Raw genomic sequence first — 20,658 nt, 5'->3', positions numbered from 1 at the left:
GATTGTTATTTTGACATACTAAAGGAGAGATTTTATGAGTGAGAATTATTATAGAAGAACGTCTCTTGGGAGAGATACATGCCACTCAAGTTAAAGGATTTCTTCCTTGTATTGACAAAGATTACATTATGTATTCATCATCTTCCTGCAGCAACTAATGAAGCGACATCCCCACTCTTGACACCAGGCCCGGAGACGCAGTCCACACTGGAAAAACTCTGTTATCATACTGTTGAGTTATGGTTGTTCATAATTATGGCTTCTTATTTGTTCCTTATTTCATGTTGATGGTTTTCTAAAGTGTTGTTAGAATATGCATTGCTCATAATTTCACAAAGCAAATGTAAGTGTGAGTAAAATGTCTTGTATAATTGGGATTTTTGTTTGAAAGAATTCATGAAAATTTCTCAGATCACTGATGGAGCCTTTATCCACGGTAACAGTGGAAGTGGCGGTGGAGGTTGATACAATGGTAGGAGTGAAGGTGGTAGTGGCTAGGGCGATGGTGGATACATCAGTGACAAAAAGGTCATTACCCTACTCTTTCGCATTCTTATTCCCTCAAGCCCCTACTCCTCAAATTTCTTTTCAGATTTTATCAAAACTTTTATTTGGGTATTTGCCACTCCTTGGGGTCTGTGCCACATATTTGGTATGGGACCTTAATCTTTCCCTAGAGCTTCGGGTGGGTATTCCCTTTGTCATGTAATGCCTACTTTTCAAAGATAAGCAGTTGGACGATTATTCCCCTCTTCCATTCTATAATATTGGTAAAGATGCCATTGTCTTTTCGGGCCCTTCATTTATGAAGGAGGGGGGCATGCTATGGGAAAGCCTCCCCCCTCTCTTTATTTTTCTTATAAAGAATTTTTGCATGCACAACCCTCCCCAAAGGCAACTCAATCCCAGGCATTTCTTAGGTCATTTCTAGTTGAAAAATAGGAGGAATTTCCATCTAGAGGAGATATTTCAACCTACTCTTAAGAACCTCCATCAAATCTATGCAAAGTTTGGCCTAATTTTTTGTTTTAATCATTTATGGCCCCTCTTGGCATATCTTGAGCAATGGATCCATTCTTCATGCACCAAGAGTTGCAAGGTCATTTTCTGCTCCAAAGGCTTCTTCATTGTGGCTATTTTTTGAACAAGAAGACTACCAGAGAGTTTTATATGAAGGCCATGGTTATGGGGCAATGTCAGACTGATCCTAACCCCCTAGTTTCCATATTTCAACCCTTCTATAGAAGTCATTACCAAGCTACCAATATGGGTCTAGCTTCCTAATATGTCTTCTCACATGTGGCACTACTTAGTATTTCAAGGCATTGGACTCTCCCTGGGTTATTTCCTTGCAATTGATACTTCTCGTGGACTCCTTAGCATAATATATGTTTAAATCAATATCAGTTAAATGTTGTCATACCAAATCAATTTAAAAAGTAATTTTAATTGGACCAGCTCTGAACTATGAGAATATTACTTTTCGCTGCCACTTATGTCAGCAAATAATCCATTTATAGAATTATTACCCTCTGTTCCAACCTTGAATGAAGAAAAATATTTGAAATTCCAAAGCTAAAAGTTGGAATTTATGCGACCCACCTCCTATGGAGGATGAGGCTTCCTCTATTTTGGACAAGGATGATGAAGGATCTGATGATGAAATGCATTCAATGGACAAGGTCCAAACTTCAGATCCTTAAACATCTCTTGAGGACCCTGTTGTGAACCACGTTCCTTTAGCAATCATAGAGATAGTGAATAATAATGTTTCTTCGGGCACATTGAAGTGAACTCATGAGTCGGATTCTTCAGACTCTGGCAGGGATTCTCCATCAACACGTCGTGATAATCTTCAGATTGCCTTAATAAACCAACATTTGGAAGGATGGGTCAAGGTTTCGAAAAAAGAAAGGAAAGAAAGGTCACTCTAAGGACTAGCCCCAACTTTTATATTATTCTCCTTTGTAATTGTTTGTTATGTTCCTCTATGTCTCCTTTGTTATTTTCAGTCTCATGCATCTTAGCAATGTTCCAATCAGTATATGGCACACTATGTCAAAAGAGTCATGATTATAGATGATATATTTCATTCATGGTAGATCAATAGAATCCACCTTACAAAACAAAATCATCAAATACATCATTTCTTAAGAATTAATTAATAAATATCATAAACATGGGGGCAAAGTATTTTGATGCAATTAAGGCTAGCAAACTCTTTAAAATGATATTAAATAAATTGATTAATATCATAATTATGTAATAATTAATAAATATCAGAAACATGGGGGCAAAGTATTTTGATGCAATTAAGGCTAGCGAACTCTTTAAAATGATATTAAATAAATTGATTTTAAAAAACAAATTGATTAATATCTCAATTATGATATATATATATATATATATATATATATATATATATATATATTAGACTATTAACCCCCCGATCGAGGTGACTGTAGATGTTTCAATGGACATTGGGAGGGTTGTATGCCACCCTTCCGCCTCCCGCTGCAATTAAGAAGGGGGTTGGTGTATCCAACCCCCTCTATGTACCAAGCATACGAAATTTAATTTTGTATATCACAATAGTTCGCCTCCCACAAGGTGCTTGTCTTGCAAAGTTTTTGAAAATTCTACAAAATGTATGTTCGACTTCGTCTCCTCCCCCATAGTTGGTGGGATTATCTTTTCAAATCCTTAATACTATTGAGTCAACATCTAGTGGTAAGTTGGTAGAGACCCGAAGTGATTTTTGGCCTATCAACTAGTAGTGCTCACTTACCTGTGGTGCTACAGTGGAAATGACTCGAGATTGCATGCAAGTTAAGATGCTTTCTGGATCTAATCTCCTAATCTGTTTGCTTAGGATTTTGGGTGGTGGTTCAGTGCTACGAGCAGGGACTCTTGTGTTTTTCGTGGAGATTGTCGAAACCATATGAGGAGATTGTTGGCATTATATCTAAACTTTTTGCAATCAAAATTTGGTTGTCTTCGAAAAATGAGGGTAGTGTTTCCAGGATATTGGCTCCTCTTGTCCTCTGATTTCTATTATCTTTGTGTTTGTAGGGTTCAATTATGGATGCTCTCTTTTAATATACACAAAATCTGTGTGCTTTGTACCTTTAGACCTCCTGGCTTTTGGGGGTTCTTGTTCTCCCTCTCCCTATTATTTTCTACACTCTCTGCATTGGTATGGATAGGTTGGATGATTTCTTGTTCATTAATACAATTTTATGCTCCCTATGTTATGTGGTTTCCTAGATTATAGGGTGTATGCATGGCAGTGGTCTTTTGTGTCAGGGGCGCATTAGTCTAATTATTCATGTTGGATAGGGTTGTCGGGATGTACCTGTAATGTTTGGTTCTTAGTCTATTTTGGCTTGTTTGGATATAATTCTTTCTGGTTGGATCAGTTGGGGCTCTAGTTTCTCGTACAGTTTCTGCCTTATTGGTCCACCATGCCATGACAATGAATGTGCGGATATAGGGGATCTAGTGGTCGCAATCAATAAGGTCGATCACGTACACAAGCTCAAGCTTAGGAAGCAGCTGTTATTTTTCACTCAGTGACTTCTCTTGACATCCGGGAGGAGATCCATCAATTAGAAACTTATGTCATTAATGATCACCAGGCATACTCAAACTCTAAAATTCTTGAAGTATCTAATTGGATCCCTGGCCCTAGCCACACTAGTGGAAGACATATCCAATACTTACATTCCATTACCCTCTATTGGCAGATCAAAACTCTTTTGGGTAAGTCTTAAAAGAGAAGAATGAAGATCAAAATGACATTATTTCTTCCTTGAACAAGATCTGGAGGGTGCAACGTAATTAACGATCTTATTTGGAGAAATTGGATGCCCACTTAACTCACTTGAAAAGCCATCTTCAATGTGAGCTCAAGCCCTCTGCTCTAGTTGGTACAAGTGCACTGGACCTTGCTCCTATGACTTCCACTGCCTCTTCAATCCAAATTATGGTTCTACATAGTTATTTTGTTTTCTCGTGTAGCTAGTTTTGGATAGGTATTGTTGCGATCGGATACAATTGCTTTATTTTGATACTCTCTCTTAAATTACTTATCAATAGATGTGATTTCCCTAGAGGCAGATTGAGATCAGTGATAGTTTGAACTATGTGATTAAGAGGCATATTTTGAAATTTGGAGGCAATACAAACAAAACTTAACTTACAAAATAAATTGACATCATTTTGATTTAAATAAGAAATTATTATAAAATTGCAAATTTTAATTAACAAATTTAATATTTTTATGTAAATGTGGATTTAGCATTCTTAAATTCATGTATTGCAATTGAATTGTGCAATGGTAACATTTGATATCTACAATGAGACATTAACCCATTCGAATTCAAAATGTCAACAAATGTCAATGGGGATCTAAGTTTCATACTCATCCCACTTAAGTTCAAATCCCCACTGTGACATTGGCTCATTGTCTCTTTTATAAGAGGTTATGTACCCAAATTGGGATATCTCGACCTTAGATTGAGGCCCAAGTTTCCTACTAGGTGTGGTTTATTGGGTATTTCTCCTAATCTAGGATATATGGTCAACAAACTAGATCTGAACCTAGGACGACCAAAATTTCGGTCAATAATGATTCCCCATAACTCAACCAAAAAACAAAAATGATATTTTGCAATATTTACAATACCATCAAAGTTCAAAATAATTCTTACTAAATTATAATTGTTAATTATCTTGTTATAAATCAGTGAAACAAATTGTGAAGATATTTATATACTTAACTTGGTTTAATGTGTCTCAGGTAGAAGTGTACTTCATAATTTGATTCTTTAATAAACATTTGTAATTATGTGATTCAAAGACAAAGTGATTCAATGATTCTTATTATCCTCAATATTGATAGCTTTCGTATTAATAAATTGCTTAAATGATCGAGTTGATTGAGACCATGTACTATTTTTTTTAAGAGTTTTAACCATGTAATAATTTGTGATGTTCATCCTATGTCAAATATCATATTTTTCAAAAAAAAACCATCACTTTTAAAATCATCTCATATTTATTTTTACAAAACATTAAACATATATGATTTTGACTTTTTCAATTAATCATTCCTTAGGTAGTTAAATCATTTTTGTTATAATTTAAAAGTAAATCTTGTACAACTGAATTGCATTATAGGCATTTGATTAAGCTCAATGTAAAAATATGAATTTTGAACTCAAAATGAATCAAAACATGAATTTATTGGGAAAATGCTTTTAAAAATGTTGAGATTTATTTTAATAAAAATATATTTTTATGAGAATTTCAAAATATGTTAAATAATTTCAAGATTTATTTTGAAAAAATATGTTAATTTGTATTTTTAATTATTTGTTTTTGTAAAGATGAATATTAATTTATTTTAAATGAAATATAGAATTTGTTTGGATGATTAAAGTAAAGAGAAATTGACATTTTATTTATAATATGGGAAAAATAATTTTGAATTTGACCAAGATTAATTAAACGAATATATAATTAAAGGAATTAATTAAAGGAATATATTATTGAAGGAATTAATTATTGATTAAGATTTGTTTAAACTTAATTTGTTTTTGTTTTGTTTCATTTTTTTTATGTGGCTTAGTGCCTTTGAAGATTAGTAGTTGCTACATTCATAAGATAGGGGTAACTTGCCGCTTGATGATCAACCACGAAACCTAACCCCGAGAGTGTTGAGGGAATTGAATATGGGACCTTTCAATAGCAGAGGTGCTTTAACCACTGGGACTTGAGCAATTGAGGTGCTTTAACTATTGGGACTTGACCAATTGAGGTGCTTTAACTACTGGGACTTGACAAATTGAGCTATCCTTTGAGGTTGCTCAAATTCATTTTGTTATTATAATTTCTCAATTATGTATAATGCCCTAAAGCAACGCCTTTGGCATTCTAACATTGTGATGACCCAAATTGAAGTGCATGACGATCAACCACAAAAACTAACCCCGAGAGTGTTGAGGGAATTGAATATGGGCCCTTTCAATAGCAGAGGTGCTTTAACCACTGGGATTTGACCAATTGAGGTGCTTTAACTACTGGGACTTGACCAATTGAGCTAACTTCTGAGGATGTTCAAATTCAATTTATTATTATAAATTCTCAATTGTGTAATACCCTAAAGCCATGCCTTTGGCATTCTAAGATTGAGATGGCCCAAATTGAGACATCATTTTATTATGCACTTCAATTTGGGTCATCTCAATCTTAGAATGTCAAAGGCGTTGCTTTAGGGCATTATACATAATTGAGAAATTAAAATAACAAAATGAATTTGAACAACCTCAAACGATAGCTCAATTGGTCAAGTCCTTGTGGTTAAAGCACCTTTGTTATTGAAAGGTCACAGATTCAATTCTCTCAACACTCTGGGCGTTAGGTTTTGTGGTTGAGCCATCAAGAAGTTACCCGTCTGAGTGGATCTTCCTTATGCAAATATCTTGTGAATATAGCAATCACTAATCTCCAAAAACACTAAACCACATAAAAATTAAAAAATGAAACAAAACAAAAACAAATTAAGTTTAAACAAAACTGAATCAATAATTAATTCCTTCAAATTATATATATATAATTCCATTAAATTCAAAATTATTTTTCCCACATTGTAAATAAAAAGTAATTTATTTACATAATTATATATAAAAAGTAATCATCCAAACAAATTATATATTTCATTTAAATAAATTAATATTCATCTTTACAAATAAATAATTTTTAAAAATAATAAAAAAAAATTAATATCCATGTTTACACAAATAATTTAAAAATAATAATAATAAATCTCAGCATTTTTTAAATAATAACAATAAATCTCAACATTTTTAAAGGCATTTTGACAATAAAATTCATCTTTTGATTCATTTTGACTTCAAAATTCATGTTTTTACATTTAAACATAATTGAATTCCTACAATGCAATTCAATTGTACAAGGTTTACATTTAAATTATAAATAGACACTTTCCTATTTAAATTTGCAATGTCAACATATATTTAACTCATACTATTCAAGTTCAAATCCTAATCAAACATTAGCTTTTTGTACTCCTAATTTCTAAAATGAGACATAATCATATTTAATTTTACAATATCAAAATATATTTAACTCGTACTATTCAAGCTCAAATCCTAATTAAATATTGGTTTTTTGTACTCAAAATTTCTAAATTGAAACATTATCATATTTAATTTTGCAATATCAACATATATTTAACTCATACTACCCAAGTTCAAGTTCCTAATCAATCATTCACTGCCATGTTTAATTTGTAGTGTCAACATATATTTAACTCATACTACCCAAGTTCAAATCCCTAATCAATCATTGACTTTTATCATATTCAATTTTGCAATGTCAACATATATTTAATTCATACTACTCATCTTAAAATCACTAATCAATGATTTTTTGTATCTTTATTCAAAAGTTATGTATCCCAACTCTAACATCTTAGTACTCAATTAAGTCCCAAGTTCCCTATTTGAGATGAATTACAAGATCACCCATAGCAATTGCAAAACATATTAGGTACATAAATCACAAAACATATTGGGCAGATAATTCTAGTTAATGATTTTAATTCCCCTAAATCTTGAAAAAAAAAAAAAAATTGGTGTTTTTTTGAAACCAAAATGAATCAAGAAGTATATCTTATCATCACAAGTTCGATATACAAGTAAACACAACACAAACCATCACAAGGGGTACCTATTCTGAGTTTTATTACAAAAGCCAAACATCCAAGCATGTCCATGTCCACAAGTTAGATATACAAGTAAACACAACACAAACCATCACAAGGGGTACCTATTCTAAATTTTATTACAAAAGCCAAACATCCAAACATGTCCATGTCCATTGGAATCTAACTATGACAAAGTTTTATCACAGTAACTTACTACAAAAACCAAACATGTCCATCTCCATTGGAATCTAACTATGACAAAGTTTTATCACAATAACTTACTACAAAAACCAAACAAATCCATTGGAATCAAACTATACCAGAGTTTTGTCACAATAACAGAGTTTTATCACAATAACTTACGACTTAATGACTTTAGGACATCATGGAATGTCCACTCTTAAAAGTTTTATCACAATAACTTACGACTTAATGACTTTGAGATATCATGGAATGTCCTCTTAAAAATTTTATCACAATAACTTATGACTTAATGACTTTGAGATATCATGGAATGTCCACTCTCAAGTTTTATTGCAAAGCCCAAACATGTACATACCAGAGATTTGCCAAAGCCCAAACATGTAAATACCAGAGATTTGCCATAATGTAAACAAAAAAGAATGTAATTTCCCTTACTTTATTAGATTCAATGTCTTTAATTTTTATTATTAAAAATTTAGTATTTATTCTTTACAGAAATAGTTAATAGACCAACTAAACAACATTAACAAATCTAAACCTAGGTCTCAGCTATATACCAGAGATTTGCCAAAGCCCAAACATGTAAATACAAGAGATTTGCCATAATGTAAACAAAAAAGAATGTAATTTCCCTTACTTTATTAGATTCAATGTCTTTAATTTCTATTATTAAAAATTTAGTATTTATTCTTTACAGAAATAGTTAATAGACCAACTAAACAACATTAACAAATCTAAACCTAGACCAACTAAACAACATTAACAAATCTAAACCTAGGTCTCAGCTATATAATTTTATTAGATTCAATGTATTTAATTTTTAATATTGAAATTTTAATATTTATTCTTTACAAAAATAGTTAATAAACCAACTAAACAACATTAACAGATTGTTTAACAGATTTATTAACAGATTTATACCTAGGTCTTAGGTGTATAATTTTAGTTAGTGATTAATTCGTGGCTCTAAATCATGAAAATCAAAACAGACCTTTGATATTTGTTTTTCCTGAAACAAACATTTGATATTTATACCTAGGTCTTAGCTATATAATTTTAGTTAGTGATTAATTCGTGGCTCTAAATCATGAAAATCAAAACAGACCTTTGATATTTGTTTTTCCTGAAACAAACATTTGATATTTGTTTTTCCTGAAACAAACATTTGATATTTTTGTTTTTTCAGAAACAAACCTTTGATATTTGTTTTTTCTTTAAAACTTCAAAGTACAGTGAATCAACATTTAAAACTTCCAAATAAATAATTAATATTTGTTTTTCTACTTTTAATATTTGTTTTTCTGGAACAAACATTTGATATTTGTTTTTTCTTTAAAACTTCAAACTATAGTGAATCAACATTTAAAACTTCCAAATAAATAATTAATATTTGTTTTTCTACTTTTAATATTTATTTTTCTGCAACAAACATTTGATATTTGTTTTTTCTTTAAAACTTCAAACTACAGTGAATCAACATTTAAAACTTCATATAAATAATTAATATTTGACTTTCTACTTTTAATATTTATTTTTCTGAAACAAACATTTGATATTTGTTTTTTCTTTAAAACTTCAAACTACATATTTGTTTTTTCTTTAAAACTTCAAACTACAGTGAATCAACATTTAAAACTTCATATAAATAATTAATATTTGACTTTTCTACTTTTAAACCATAAGTATAGTGAATCAACAATTTTCCTTTAAAACTTCGGACTACAATGAATCAAAATTTCAAACTTCCAAATTAATTAATATTTGTTTTTTGGTACTTTTAAACTATAAACTATAAAACTTCCAAATAAATAATTAATATTTGTTTTTTCTACTTTTAAACTATAAACTATAGTGAATCGATAACATGTTGAAGTAATAATAAATTTCGAAATAAACAATTAATATTACTATAGCGAATCAATAACATGTTGGAGTAATATATAATGATAAAATCCTTTAAAACAAACTTCAAAATATATAATTTAGGATAGACCAACGTAGTCGACTAATTTCAAAAAGATATTGGGATACAGGACATGTGATTCGCCGAAAGAAAAGAATTACATAGGTTGGTTTTCTTGCTGCAGGTCTGCATTAACAGACTTGCCAGTTAAAAACAGGACATCTCATGAATTTAGGATAGACCAACGTAGTCGACTAATTTCAAAAAGATATTGGGATACAGGACATGTGATTCGCCGAAAGAAAAGAATTACATGGGTTTTCTTGCTGCAGGTCTGCATTAACAGACTTGCCAGTTAAAAACAGGACATCTCATGGTTGACGGAAGCCATACTTTTCTTTCGACAGGTTTGCATTCTAAATACTTGCTAGTTGAAACCATTAAGCATCTCACGGCCGACAAACCATGAACAAGCATAGGTAATCTTCACCGGCACGTAAATGGAAACAAAAAGAAAACATTTGACAATGTGCACAACAACGATATCCAACAGTCAATAAAACAACGGAAATTTCTATGTTCCATTCCATATTTATCTATAAATATTATTTGAACAAAAATTGCATGTCCTGCTTAACTGCTAATTCACTGCCTTTTGGACAAACACTGACCAGAGTTAAATGGAGTCATCCACTAAACAGACAACCCCAGATGATACTCCGTCAATCCACAACCATATCCAGTGATCAATAAAACAATGGCTAAGAAAGCATATTTCAATGTTGCTCATCTCTAAAACTGCATTGACAGACACAATCCTCTCAACTCTCAAATCCACTACCCATAGGACAAATTTTGTACTTTCATTAAAGGATTTTAAAAAATAAAAATAAGAACCCGCCAACATTACGTAAAAGCCCAAATTACTCAATATTACAAGAATTGGATTACAAGAGGAGCCTCGAAATGTAGTTTATAGCCATGATGCAGCATATAAATAAATTTTCTATAAGCTTCATCACGGGGACCATTTCCAGTTTCTGAACTTCTGGAGTGCTTAGTACAATTCAGAAGCTCGAGTGTATGACAAAAACAAGATGCTGTAACTATACACAGCATAAAAACACTAAACAAAGTCTACAAAACTGTCAAGCAATATCTTAAAACATGAATCTATCTAATGACTGTCAATCGCAGCAACATTTTGGGCACAGAGTTGAAATTGCATCATGATTATTGGCACCCATATTAAGCCAGTGAAGCAATCTCATAGTTTAGGTAACCAGAGAAAGCTGGCACCACAAGACTAGTGAAAACAAATACTAGAATTTCTACATGCAAAATCATGAGCTCCAACTGCCAATGAACTGCCCCCCATTGACAGTCTTCACTGCAATCCATTGAGATCAAAGCTCATGCCATTCAAGCAAACGCCACCTCAAAAAATCCCAAAGGTAGAGGTAGATCTTCTCGGAGTCTGAAAATTCCAATAGGAGGTTAAACTTTAAAGCAATGAGAACTTGACCAAAATGACCTATTCAAGTGTTACAGCACCTGAGGGTGATGAATAAGACATTGTTATATGAATAATTTGAATTATAAATTGTTGAAACCATTTCTCAGATAATATAGTGCAAAAATTCCAAAGATGCCGAAGAAGAACTGGGTAATGCATAATCACTTATTTTGCCCCGAAGAGGTCCAGATATCTGCATTTTCCAGAGTTCTTGATGCAGAGGCCCAAGAGTTCACCATCTATTTCTTGAATCGGGCCTGCAAGGGTTGACAGAAACAAAACCTCAGACTAAAAAAAAAAAATATGTATAATAGCAGCCCTTAACCTTTAAAACATGCCATGCTGTATGTAACAGTCCCAACAAAAATGTTCAATATAAATTCTTAGTGCAGAATCAAACCTCTCTCGATTGGTAAAAGTCCTCTCTCTGCTTCCATACATCCCTCTCCTTTCTTCACCAGACCTTGTCCATACATCTGCACCTCCACTTTCACTGCCACGAGATTTGGGTCTCTCAAATGACTCAAAATTCTTTCCATTGTCCGAGCGCCCTGATTGTGACCCAGGTCTCTCAAAAGATTCAAAAGGCCGTCCCCCTGTTGAACCTGGTCTATCACCACCCCTTTTATTATCAAAACGGATTTTATCATCCAATTCTGTAATCAAAAGCTCCAACTCTTTTTCTTTCTTCATTATTGTTTCAGACAATGTCTGTTGATTTTCTTCACCTGAAGCATTTCCATTTTCTGCAACTTTACCATCATTATTCTGTTTAGCAAGTTCTTTCAATGCATTTATTTCTTCCTTCAATTTAACCTCATCCTCTGTCTCAGGTCTGCAAACTAATTCATGTTAGGTGAAAAACATAATATAGAAGGAAAAGAACAATTCAAATAACCCGCAACAGGTAAAACGCGATACTAATTAACAACCCGCCTGCTAATTAACATGACAAACAATCACAAAAGCATACATTAAAGTCCTCCGTGATTTTGAATTAATATATCCTCATAAGGCACTAGCTTAGCCAAAGGGACAACTGTAAGTATATATAAGCAATATTTCCCCAAAAATAGAGTTCAGACTCCAAGGAATCCACTCATCATCATAAAATTGGATAATGAAGAGTTTTATAGTCCTACATTTAAGTGTAAAGGAACTGCTGGCAAATATATCTGGCAAAAGAAAGCAAAAAAACACCCCAAGGCTACGGAATGTAAGAAATAACAATCATGCAAAAAAATATAACAAATGTAAGAAATAACAAACATGCAAAAAAAAATTCATAGAAAACAAATTCATGCTAGATATTTGGATGAAGGAATTCAAAAAAAAAAAATAACGATGCAATAAAAATTGGGAAGATTAATCTTTTAAATAGCAACCCATTTATGAAACTCCCAAAAACATGCCAACAAACCCGCCAAAAAAATTGCCGTGGTTTAACCGAATATTTGTAGGTTTTCTAGCCATATTTTCCTGTCAAATTTGATTAAAATCCAACAGGAATTTGTTCGAGTCACAAGTTTGATCTATAACTTTACATAATCCAAGCGCCCCGAAGGTCTTTCAGGGCACTGAATCCATTTGTGGATTCGAAAAAGAATTTTAAAAAACGAATTTTAAACAACAACAAAAGACACCAAATATTGTTCCACCAGATTCCAGCCAAAAACTCGAAAACCTAGAATAGTACTTCAAAACGTAGAAACTCCAAAACCTAGAATAATAGTACTTCAAAACGTACAATATTTAGAGTAAGTTAGACAACACCAAAGAAAATTACATGGGAGTTACCCTATCAGCATGTGTCTTAACAGCACAGACAAGAGAGGAATCAACTAACCTTTCAACGCGACGGTGATCTAGATCGAATTCCATCTTGCGATAATCCAATCCCTTCCCTTTCAACACTTCTTCCCTCGGTTTTGCATCTCCAAATGGATTCAATTTTGTTCGAGGCCTCGGGGCCACTTCAGATTGTGAATCGGGACTACCAGGACGGCTAGAATGTGCACTAGTAGGCCTGCTGGAATGCCTTCTCTCAGCTCTCTCTTCGATATCATTTTCATGTTTTTTCCATTCTGGATTCTTCTCAGCCAGAACCTCTTCACGAGGTCGTGCAGATCCGAAAGGACTTGGCTTCGTTGTCTTTGGCGCATCGGAATCAACACCTGGACTCAAAGCAGGTAATGCCGCAGCTCTTGGAGGATTCAAAACGAGCCGAGGCCGTTCAGCAAGACGATCGTCATCTCTGTTTGATTCTTTAAACGAGCTCCTGCTACCCCACCTGTCCGAATCCGATGCCGGATTATAGCTAGATCCAAAGCCCATGGACTTCCGATCTGGCGGTGCGCTGGGAACAAAAGTCTTTCCACTGCCCCAATTATCAGCTTCATCAGCTCTAGAACCACCATCAAATCCTCTGGAACCGCTATCAAATCCTTTAGAACCGCCTTCAAATCGATCCCCGTCATATCTCCGCCGTTCGAAGGAACTTCCCGGGGACGACATAGGTGGCAAGGATTTCTTCGCACTGCCCCAATTATCCGCCTCGTCAGCCCTGGAAGGCATATCCCTATCACCGCCGCCTCTAGACTGCTGCCCCTGTCTTCTATCATCATCAAAACCCCCGTAACCCTTCCTCCCCTCATCCCTGCCACTGCCAAAAGCCGCTCTATCTCTGTTGCGCCCATAATCCCTGAATCCACCCCCCAAACCCCCACCACCATACTCAGGCTCCTCCCCAGTTCGATCCCGGGGGCCGGTGGGTAGAACCAACATTTCCTCCGTAGTCAACCCTTTATTCTCAGTAAAACCCTTGGTCCTCCCGCCAGGGCCAACGGGTCTCCCAGACTGCAACTCCGCCAGGCTCAATGTCTGGCCCTTTTTCTTCTTGGGTTGTTTGGCCGTGACCGACTCTGTGAGGGAGGGAAAATTACCGTCGTCCTTCTTCGACTCAACAGCGGCGAGACGCTGCTCAGCCTCCTCCCGCTCCGTGTCGGCTGCCCATGCCCCCACACCACTACTCCACGCCTTCGTCGTCATTGCCCCTGAAAAAAACTCAAACCCTAAAATAAATACATTACAAGAGCACGCCAAAAATTGAAAACTTCCGCCATTAATCTTCTAAATATTCATTCTAATACAACAAATCCCGACCCGCTCCAGCCCAAGCCCGCCCCCCATAAAAATAAACATTAATAAAAATCCCACATATCCTGCAAATCTGAAAACCTACAGAAAACAAAAATAACCATTCATACCCTAACAAGATCCTTAAAAGTGACCCTTTTTTCCATAACATGATTCAAATTTCTGTATCTTTTCCATATTTCATTGCAGAAATAAACTCGGACTTACCTGGTTTGCTCTGCGACCTGCTTCCGATTAACGGAAATCTTATTCGGAGAACCCTTCGCAAACTCAGATACAATGCTGAACACGATCGCTGCCAAACAAATACACGGGGCGAAAGCCTCCCGCTATTTAGAGGGGTTCTTTTTGGCTTTTTTTAATTTTTGCTTTTTCGGTTTAACGGCGGCCCACGGTTTGGCGTTAGTTGACGCCTATTTTTGTGTTCCGTTTGTCCATGAGAAACCAATATTCTACCCTCCTTTCTAGCGTAGCAATTATGCGGTGTGATGATGGGATTAGATTTTGTGTTGGAAGGGGATTTATCAATTTGTGTGGTTGAAAAGTGCCTGCCTTTACAACTAATTTTGAAATACCAAAACCACCTTGGAATGTGGTTCCCATCTCTAAGAATCAGATCTCACATCTCAAATTGTGTTATTGTTTGGTTACCATTTTTCGGTTGAAAATTGTAGAGTTGTTTTTAGTGTGATTTTTTAGATTTTCCGGTGTTGAAATTGGGTAGGATAAATTGAGATGAAGTCTTAATTTTTATTATTTAAATTGGTTTTTTTATTGTATATATAGATTCAACGCCTTGAAAAAACTTTACCGCACTTGGGGATTCTGTAGAGATTACCAATGAAAATTGTGATTTCAATAAATTCCTATCGAATTTTAGAGATTTTAGAAAAATTAGACCAGAAAAACCCACTGAAAAAACTTCTAAAAAATCACAATAAAAACAACTCGAACAATTGTTATGAAATTCATGATTATAGACCTCAAAGTTGGTGTTGGGCAAACTCACCACTTTGTCTTTAGAACATATTTTAGAGATTTTAGAAAAATTAGACCAGAAAAACCCACTGAAAAAACTTCTAAAAAATCACAATAAAAACAACTCGAACAATTGTTATGAAATTCATGATTATAGACCTCAAAGTTGGTGTTGGGCAAACTCACCACTTTGTCTTTAGAACATATTTTAGAGATTTTAGAAAAATTAGACCAGAAAAACCCACTGAAAAAACTTCTAAAAAATCACAATAAAAACAACTCGAACAATTGTTATGAAATTCATGATTATAGACCTCAAAGTTAGTGTTGGGCAAACTCACCACTTTGTCTTTAGAACATATTGTGTTCTCCCTTGGTGTCAATTACTAAAAAGAAGATGAGGGTAGACCTAAAAGATTTTTTTAACAGAAAGGAATAGTGGATATGTTAGATACTTAACCTCAAAGTTAGTGTTGGTGAAATTGACTACTTTGTTAATTTTTTAAGAACTATAATTGGTGAGAATGCATTTCAATATTAATTAGTAATTAATTTTATATTAAATTTTAAGACTCATTATATTTTATGGTAAATGGTTTTTAGTTTTTAAATAGTCTTTTAAATTCTTTTTTTTTAATAATGTTTTTAACATAATGTTAAAATTATGAATTTTAATTTAGGATGGTAATTATAGGGTATTATAATGGATTTCTAAGGGATATCTAAATTTTATTATGTATGGGGTATTAGTATTGCCCTAACAATAAGATAGAAATTTACATTTTGTGGTAAGGACTTAAAATGTTCAAAAAGTGTATTTTTTTATAATCAACATAGATCTATCTTAAATACGGATCTAATATGAGTCGAAAGGGATCTAATTTCTTCACTTGCAAATTTTTTTATGAGCTGATATTATTTAAATGTTTTGTATAGTTATTTAATTTTTTAATTTTTAGATTTTTTAAATTTTTTATTTTGGCCGACATGAGCAAAATTTCAACTTGATGATGGACGGACAGAGTTACATATCATACTGGGTTGTAGAATGAGCCTTTCGGCTCAATAATAAAATCTTAAAAGTCATCATTAACCATATGGTGAATTATCCAAAGCCAATGGATCATGCTTTCATGTCAAGCTTGGATCGGAGTAGGCAAGAAACGAATTTATTTTCTTCCTCTACCATCTATCATGTCTCACAAGAACTCAACAAAGAAGTAGATGATTGGGCCAACTATGGAGGTCAAAATTTGGGGAATTAGTCATTAGTGGCACTTTACAACACCCCATCCCCTAAATCTATTCAAGGGCAATGACATGTCTAAAGGTATTAAATTTTCATGTGACAAATCTCATTGGTATCACAAGTTGCCACATGGTGCAACATCCATATTTCATTCATCCTACAAATAGTAATATGAAGAGACAAGATTTTGAGCATCTCATGTGTTAAGCATTGAGTTTACATGCATATCTCTCGTTAAAGCTTGTTTCTCTAGATAGTGATGGGATAATGGTGAATTCTTGTGGTAGCCTCATGTCAGCGTTATTGTAGTTTGTATTTAGGCAAATTGTTTTTTGTTTCAAAGTTTACTCGTGCCAAGGAGATTTTAGGGGAACCTCCCCTTTAGGTAAATTTTAACATGCATTCTCTAGTGCTTCTAGGATGGCACTAAGAGGAAAAAATGGGAAACAAATCGATTGGTGTTTATTCATCCTCGAAAGCAATTTTGTGTTGGAGATTTGAAGAGAGTTGCAGTCTTTGTAGGCAATGAGCCCTCCTTTTTTGTTTAGGATTTATTTTTTTGGATGTCAAATGGATTCTCAATAACTCTAAGTGATTTGTCATGCTCTCAAAAGTTGTGAGGAGCATGTGCATTGTAACATGTCTTGAGTCTTCAATTTGATCTCAAAACTTCATGATTTGGAAAATCATAATCAACTCAAATGGTTCAAATTTTGGGATCTTTACCATAATTAAAGAAGTGGGTAGTATTAGTAGAAGTTGTTAAAAATGCAACAAGAAAATCCTAATTTAATTTGTCCTTGAATTAAATTAGGAATTAAATTGTAATTTCACATCTCATGACAACTTGTAATAGTTAACTAAGTTAATTTGACTTAGTTGGCTCAGTTAATTCGAATTGAGGGTCTAACTAGAGTCATATAGAGTGTCTCCTACTTTTAGGAGACCTTGTTGAGTTTATTTTGAGTTGTAATTATTTAATTCAGTTTAACTGAGGTAAAGTCAATTAAACTAGTTCCAATTGATGGAGGAATTAGTGGGAGATCCAGTAGTGGGGTGTACCCTGCAGTAGTGTTGTGTAACCAGCACTGATCAACCAGGAAATTGAAGATTCACTCAAAATTAACTCATGCATGTCAGATCAGAGAAAGATCCAGTTGAGATTGGAGTTCAGGGATAGTGTACTATCAGTTTTATAATCATCTAAATTGTACAGGTGGTGCATGCAATCAGAGAAAGGCCTATGAGGATTGCGCAATTCATATTTGTGGAATTTCCCAATTAAAGATGGGCTAATTCCCTAGGAAACTGCACAGGGAAATAGGAACTTGGTAAGCAGCAGAATTGGCTAAGTATTGGCTTGAGATTTTCTGAGAAGCAGTGAGATAGATTGAGATAGTGTAGAGGTTTCTCGGGCTTGAGAAAAGTATTGTAATCTTCTCATATTTTATGATTAATGCAATATACAGATAGCAGGGGTTTTTAACTATTGATTTCCCTAGAAAATTATTGTGTTATGTGTGATTGAATTCTTTCTCTTTTATGCATCGTGATTTCATCAATCATTTATTGTTTCCGCTAATGAGTAGAGTAGATTCAATTCAATTGTTTTAGCATATTACAATCTGCATTTGAATCTATAAGGAATTTGTACATGGTATCAGAGCTGAAATCACTATAGAAGAAGAGAATATGAGTTTGTCTTTTGCAAGGGAAATTGAATTTGCACTATCATACTTCAGAGCCAATAGGATGTTATTCTATGGATTGAGACTCAAATATGCCCTTAAGGGTAGTTCGAACTATAATGCTTGGAAGGACATGATGGAGGCAATGTTGGAAGACAATGGGCTTAAGGAATTCATAGGTAAAGATATTCCTAATCCAGTTGATGCTCAAGATCCAGTTGAGTGGAGAAAGTGTATGGAAAAGACGAGAAGAATTGTCCTAGAAGGAGTTTGAGATCATATTATCTCGAACCGCCACGGTAAGGAAACTCCATTTGCAATGTGGAAGGCCTTGAGAGACCTGTTTCAAAATAGCAGTGACCACCGGAAGTTGGAACTGAAGGACAAGCTCAGAAAGATCAAGATGGAGAAGGGCGACTCAATACCAAGGTACTTGACCAAGTTCACCCAATGTCGAGATGGACTTGGAAGTGTCGGTGTTATATTTGTTGAAGATGACCTGGTGAGCCTAACACTTCTAAGCCTTCCCAACAGTTGGCACAACTACCAAGGCTCAATTAATGGGAGGGAGAAGCTCCCGGAGTGGGAGCGATTATGTTTGACTTGGTACAAGAAGAGATTCGGCGGAACACCAAATATGGATCCTCATCTAAGCATGATGATAAGGAGAAATATGCCTTAGATGGAAAGGAAAAGAAAGGGAAGGGGAAGTCATCCCATTCCAAAACAGATTCCAATCAGAGCGGCAATAAGGACATATCGAAGATTAAATGTTTTCACTATCATGAGCTGGGACACTATGCCACAAATTGTCCACACAAGAAGGTTGGTAAGAAGCCCTCTAGAGGAGTAGCAGAGTGAAACTCTTGCTTCACAATTCGAACTAGATTTCACCCTCATCGCTTGCATGGTGACATCGGTGATGGGTAGTGTGCGGTACCTAGATAGTGGAGCCTCATTCCATATGACCAATAATAAAGAGTTCTTTGGTGGCTTGGAGGAGAAGGACCTCCAGATGCACATCGAGATGGGAGATGATGGGAGGTATATCGCGGCCGACATCGATACTATTACCTTTCATAGGGAGTCAGGTTCTCCTCTCACATTAAAATATGTCATGTATGTTCCAGGTTTGAAGAACAATTTGGTTTCATTTGCCATGTTGGAGGACTGTGGTTATGATGTAATATTTAACAAGGGAAAGGCTTTCCTTCGTCACATAGCCTCAAGACAGGTGAAGCAGATTAGGGTTTGGGTGAAAAACCTCTACAAATTGGATGTATAAGATTGTGTTACTTTGAGCACAAAAGCAGAGAAGGTGCAAAGTCAACACATCAATGAGTTGTGGCATAGAGGATTGGGTCACTTACACCACGGAGCTTTGAATATCATGCAACAAATTTCTACATGACTTCCCAAGGGTACACTAGAGCAAATAGACACATGCAAAGGGTGTACATTGGCGAAGTACACCAAATATTCCTTTCATGATAATGACAGTGGAACGCAAGTAATCCTTGATAGAGTTCACTCAGATGTGTGTGGATCGTTCTCGACAACATCCATGGCCAAGCACAGGTATTATGTAATATTTATTGATGATTTTCTCGTAAATGTTGGATTTTCTTCATGCAGAAGAAAGATCAAACATTCGTTAAATTTTGTGAATTTAAAGCACTTGTCGAGAAAGATACTGGCAGGAAAGTTAAAGCTCTCAGAAGCGATAATGGTGGATAATATGTGTCGAATGAATTCAAGAACTTCTGTTCATTAAAAGGCATTCGACAAGAGTTAATAGCACCTCATAACCCACAGCTGAATGGGGTGGCTTAAAGGAAGAAAATAAGTATTGTGGGAGTTGCACGGGTGATGTTACATTATCAGGTCCTACCGTTGCACTTGTGGGCTGAAGCATGCAACACAGTTGTTTATTTGCAGAACAGAAGCCCTCATCGAATTCTCAGGATGAGTACACCAGAAGAATATTTTTCAGGTAAGAAACCAGATGTGGCACACTTTAGGATATTTGGTTCATCAGTCTATTGTCATGTTATCAAGGATGCACAGAAAAAGCTAGAGCCAATAGCTGAGTTGGGCATATTTGTGGGGTACAGTGATACAACTCACAACTATCGGGTGTACCTGTCATTCAATAGTATGACAGTGGTTTGTAGTTCGATGAAGAGAAGGCCATGAGATGTTCCTTAAGAGGGAACTTCAGTTACATGCAAA

At 34.6% G+C, this 20,658-nt stretch overlaps 1 protein-coding gene across 2 annotated transcripts; it reads right to left on the bottom strand.

The window, feature by feature from the left end:
• Positions 1-10,745: 10,745 nt before the first annotated feature.
• Positions 10,746-14,875, bottom strand: LOC149237767 (eukaryotic translation initiation factor 4B2-like). 2 transcript variants are annotated; one of them, XR_016246314.1, is made up of 5 exons: positions 14,719-14,875; positions 13,202-14,408; positions 11,756-12,190; positions 11,521-11,612; positions 10,746-11,316 (listed from the first exon to the last, which is right to left on the bottom strand). XR_016246314.1 is itself a non-coding variant. In XM_089372793.1 (4 exons), the coding sequence occupies exons 2-4, from the start codon at positions 14,401-14,403 to the stop codon at positions 11,588-11,590; spliced, it is 1,662 nt and encodes a 553-aa protein (XP_089228919.1). In that variant the 5' UTR covers positions 14,404-14,408; positions 14,719-14,875; the 3' UTR covers positions 10,746-11,587. The 2 variants fall into 2 exon arrangements, 1 of the variants encoding a protein (XP_089228919.1); XM_089372793.1 differs by having other exon boundaries at positions 10,746-11,612.
• Positions 14,876-20,658: the final 5,783 nt, after the last annotated feature.

This window comes from Pinus tabuliformis, chromosome 8, assembly GCF_031772625.1.
Source record: "Pinus tabuliformis cultivar Carrire ecotype Pingquan chromosome 8, CPIR1, whole genome shotgun sequence".
NCBI lineage: Eukaryota > Viridiplantae > Streptophyta > Pinopsida > Pinales > Pinaceae > Pinus > Pinus tabuliformis.
The sequence above is the reverse complement of the archived record's forward strand: the minus strand, read 5'-3'. Positions and strand labels throughout refer to the sequence as shown.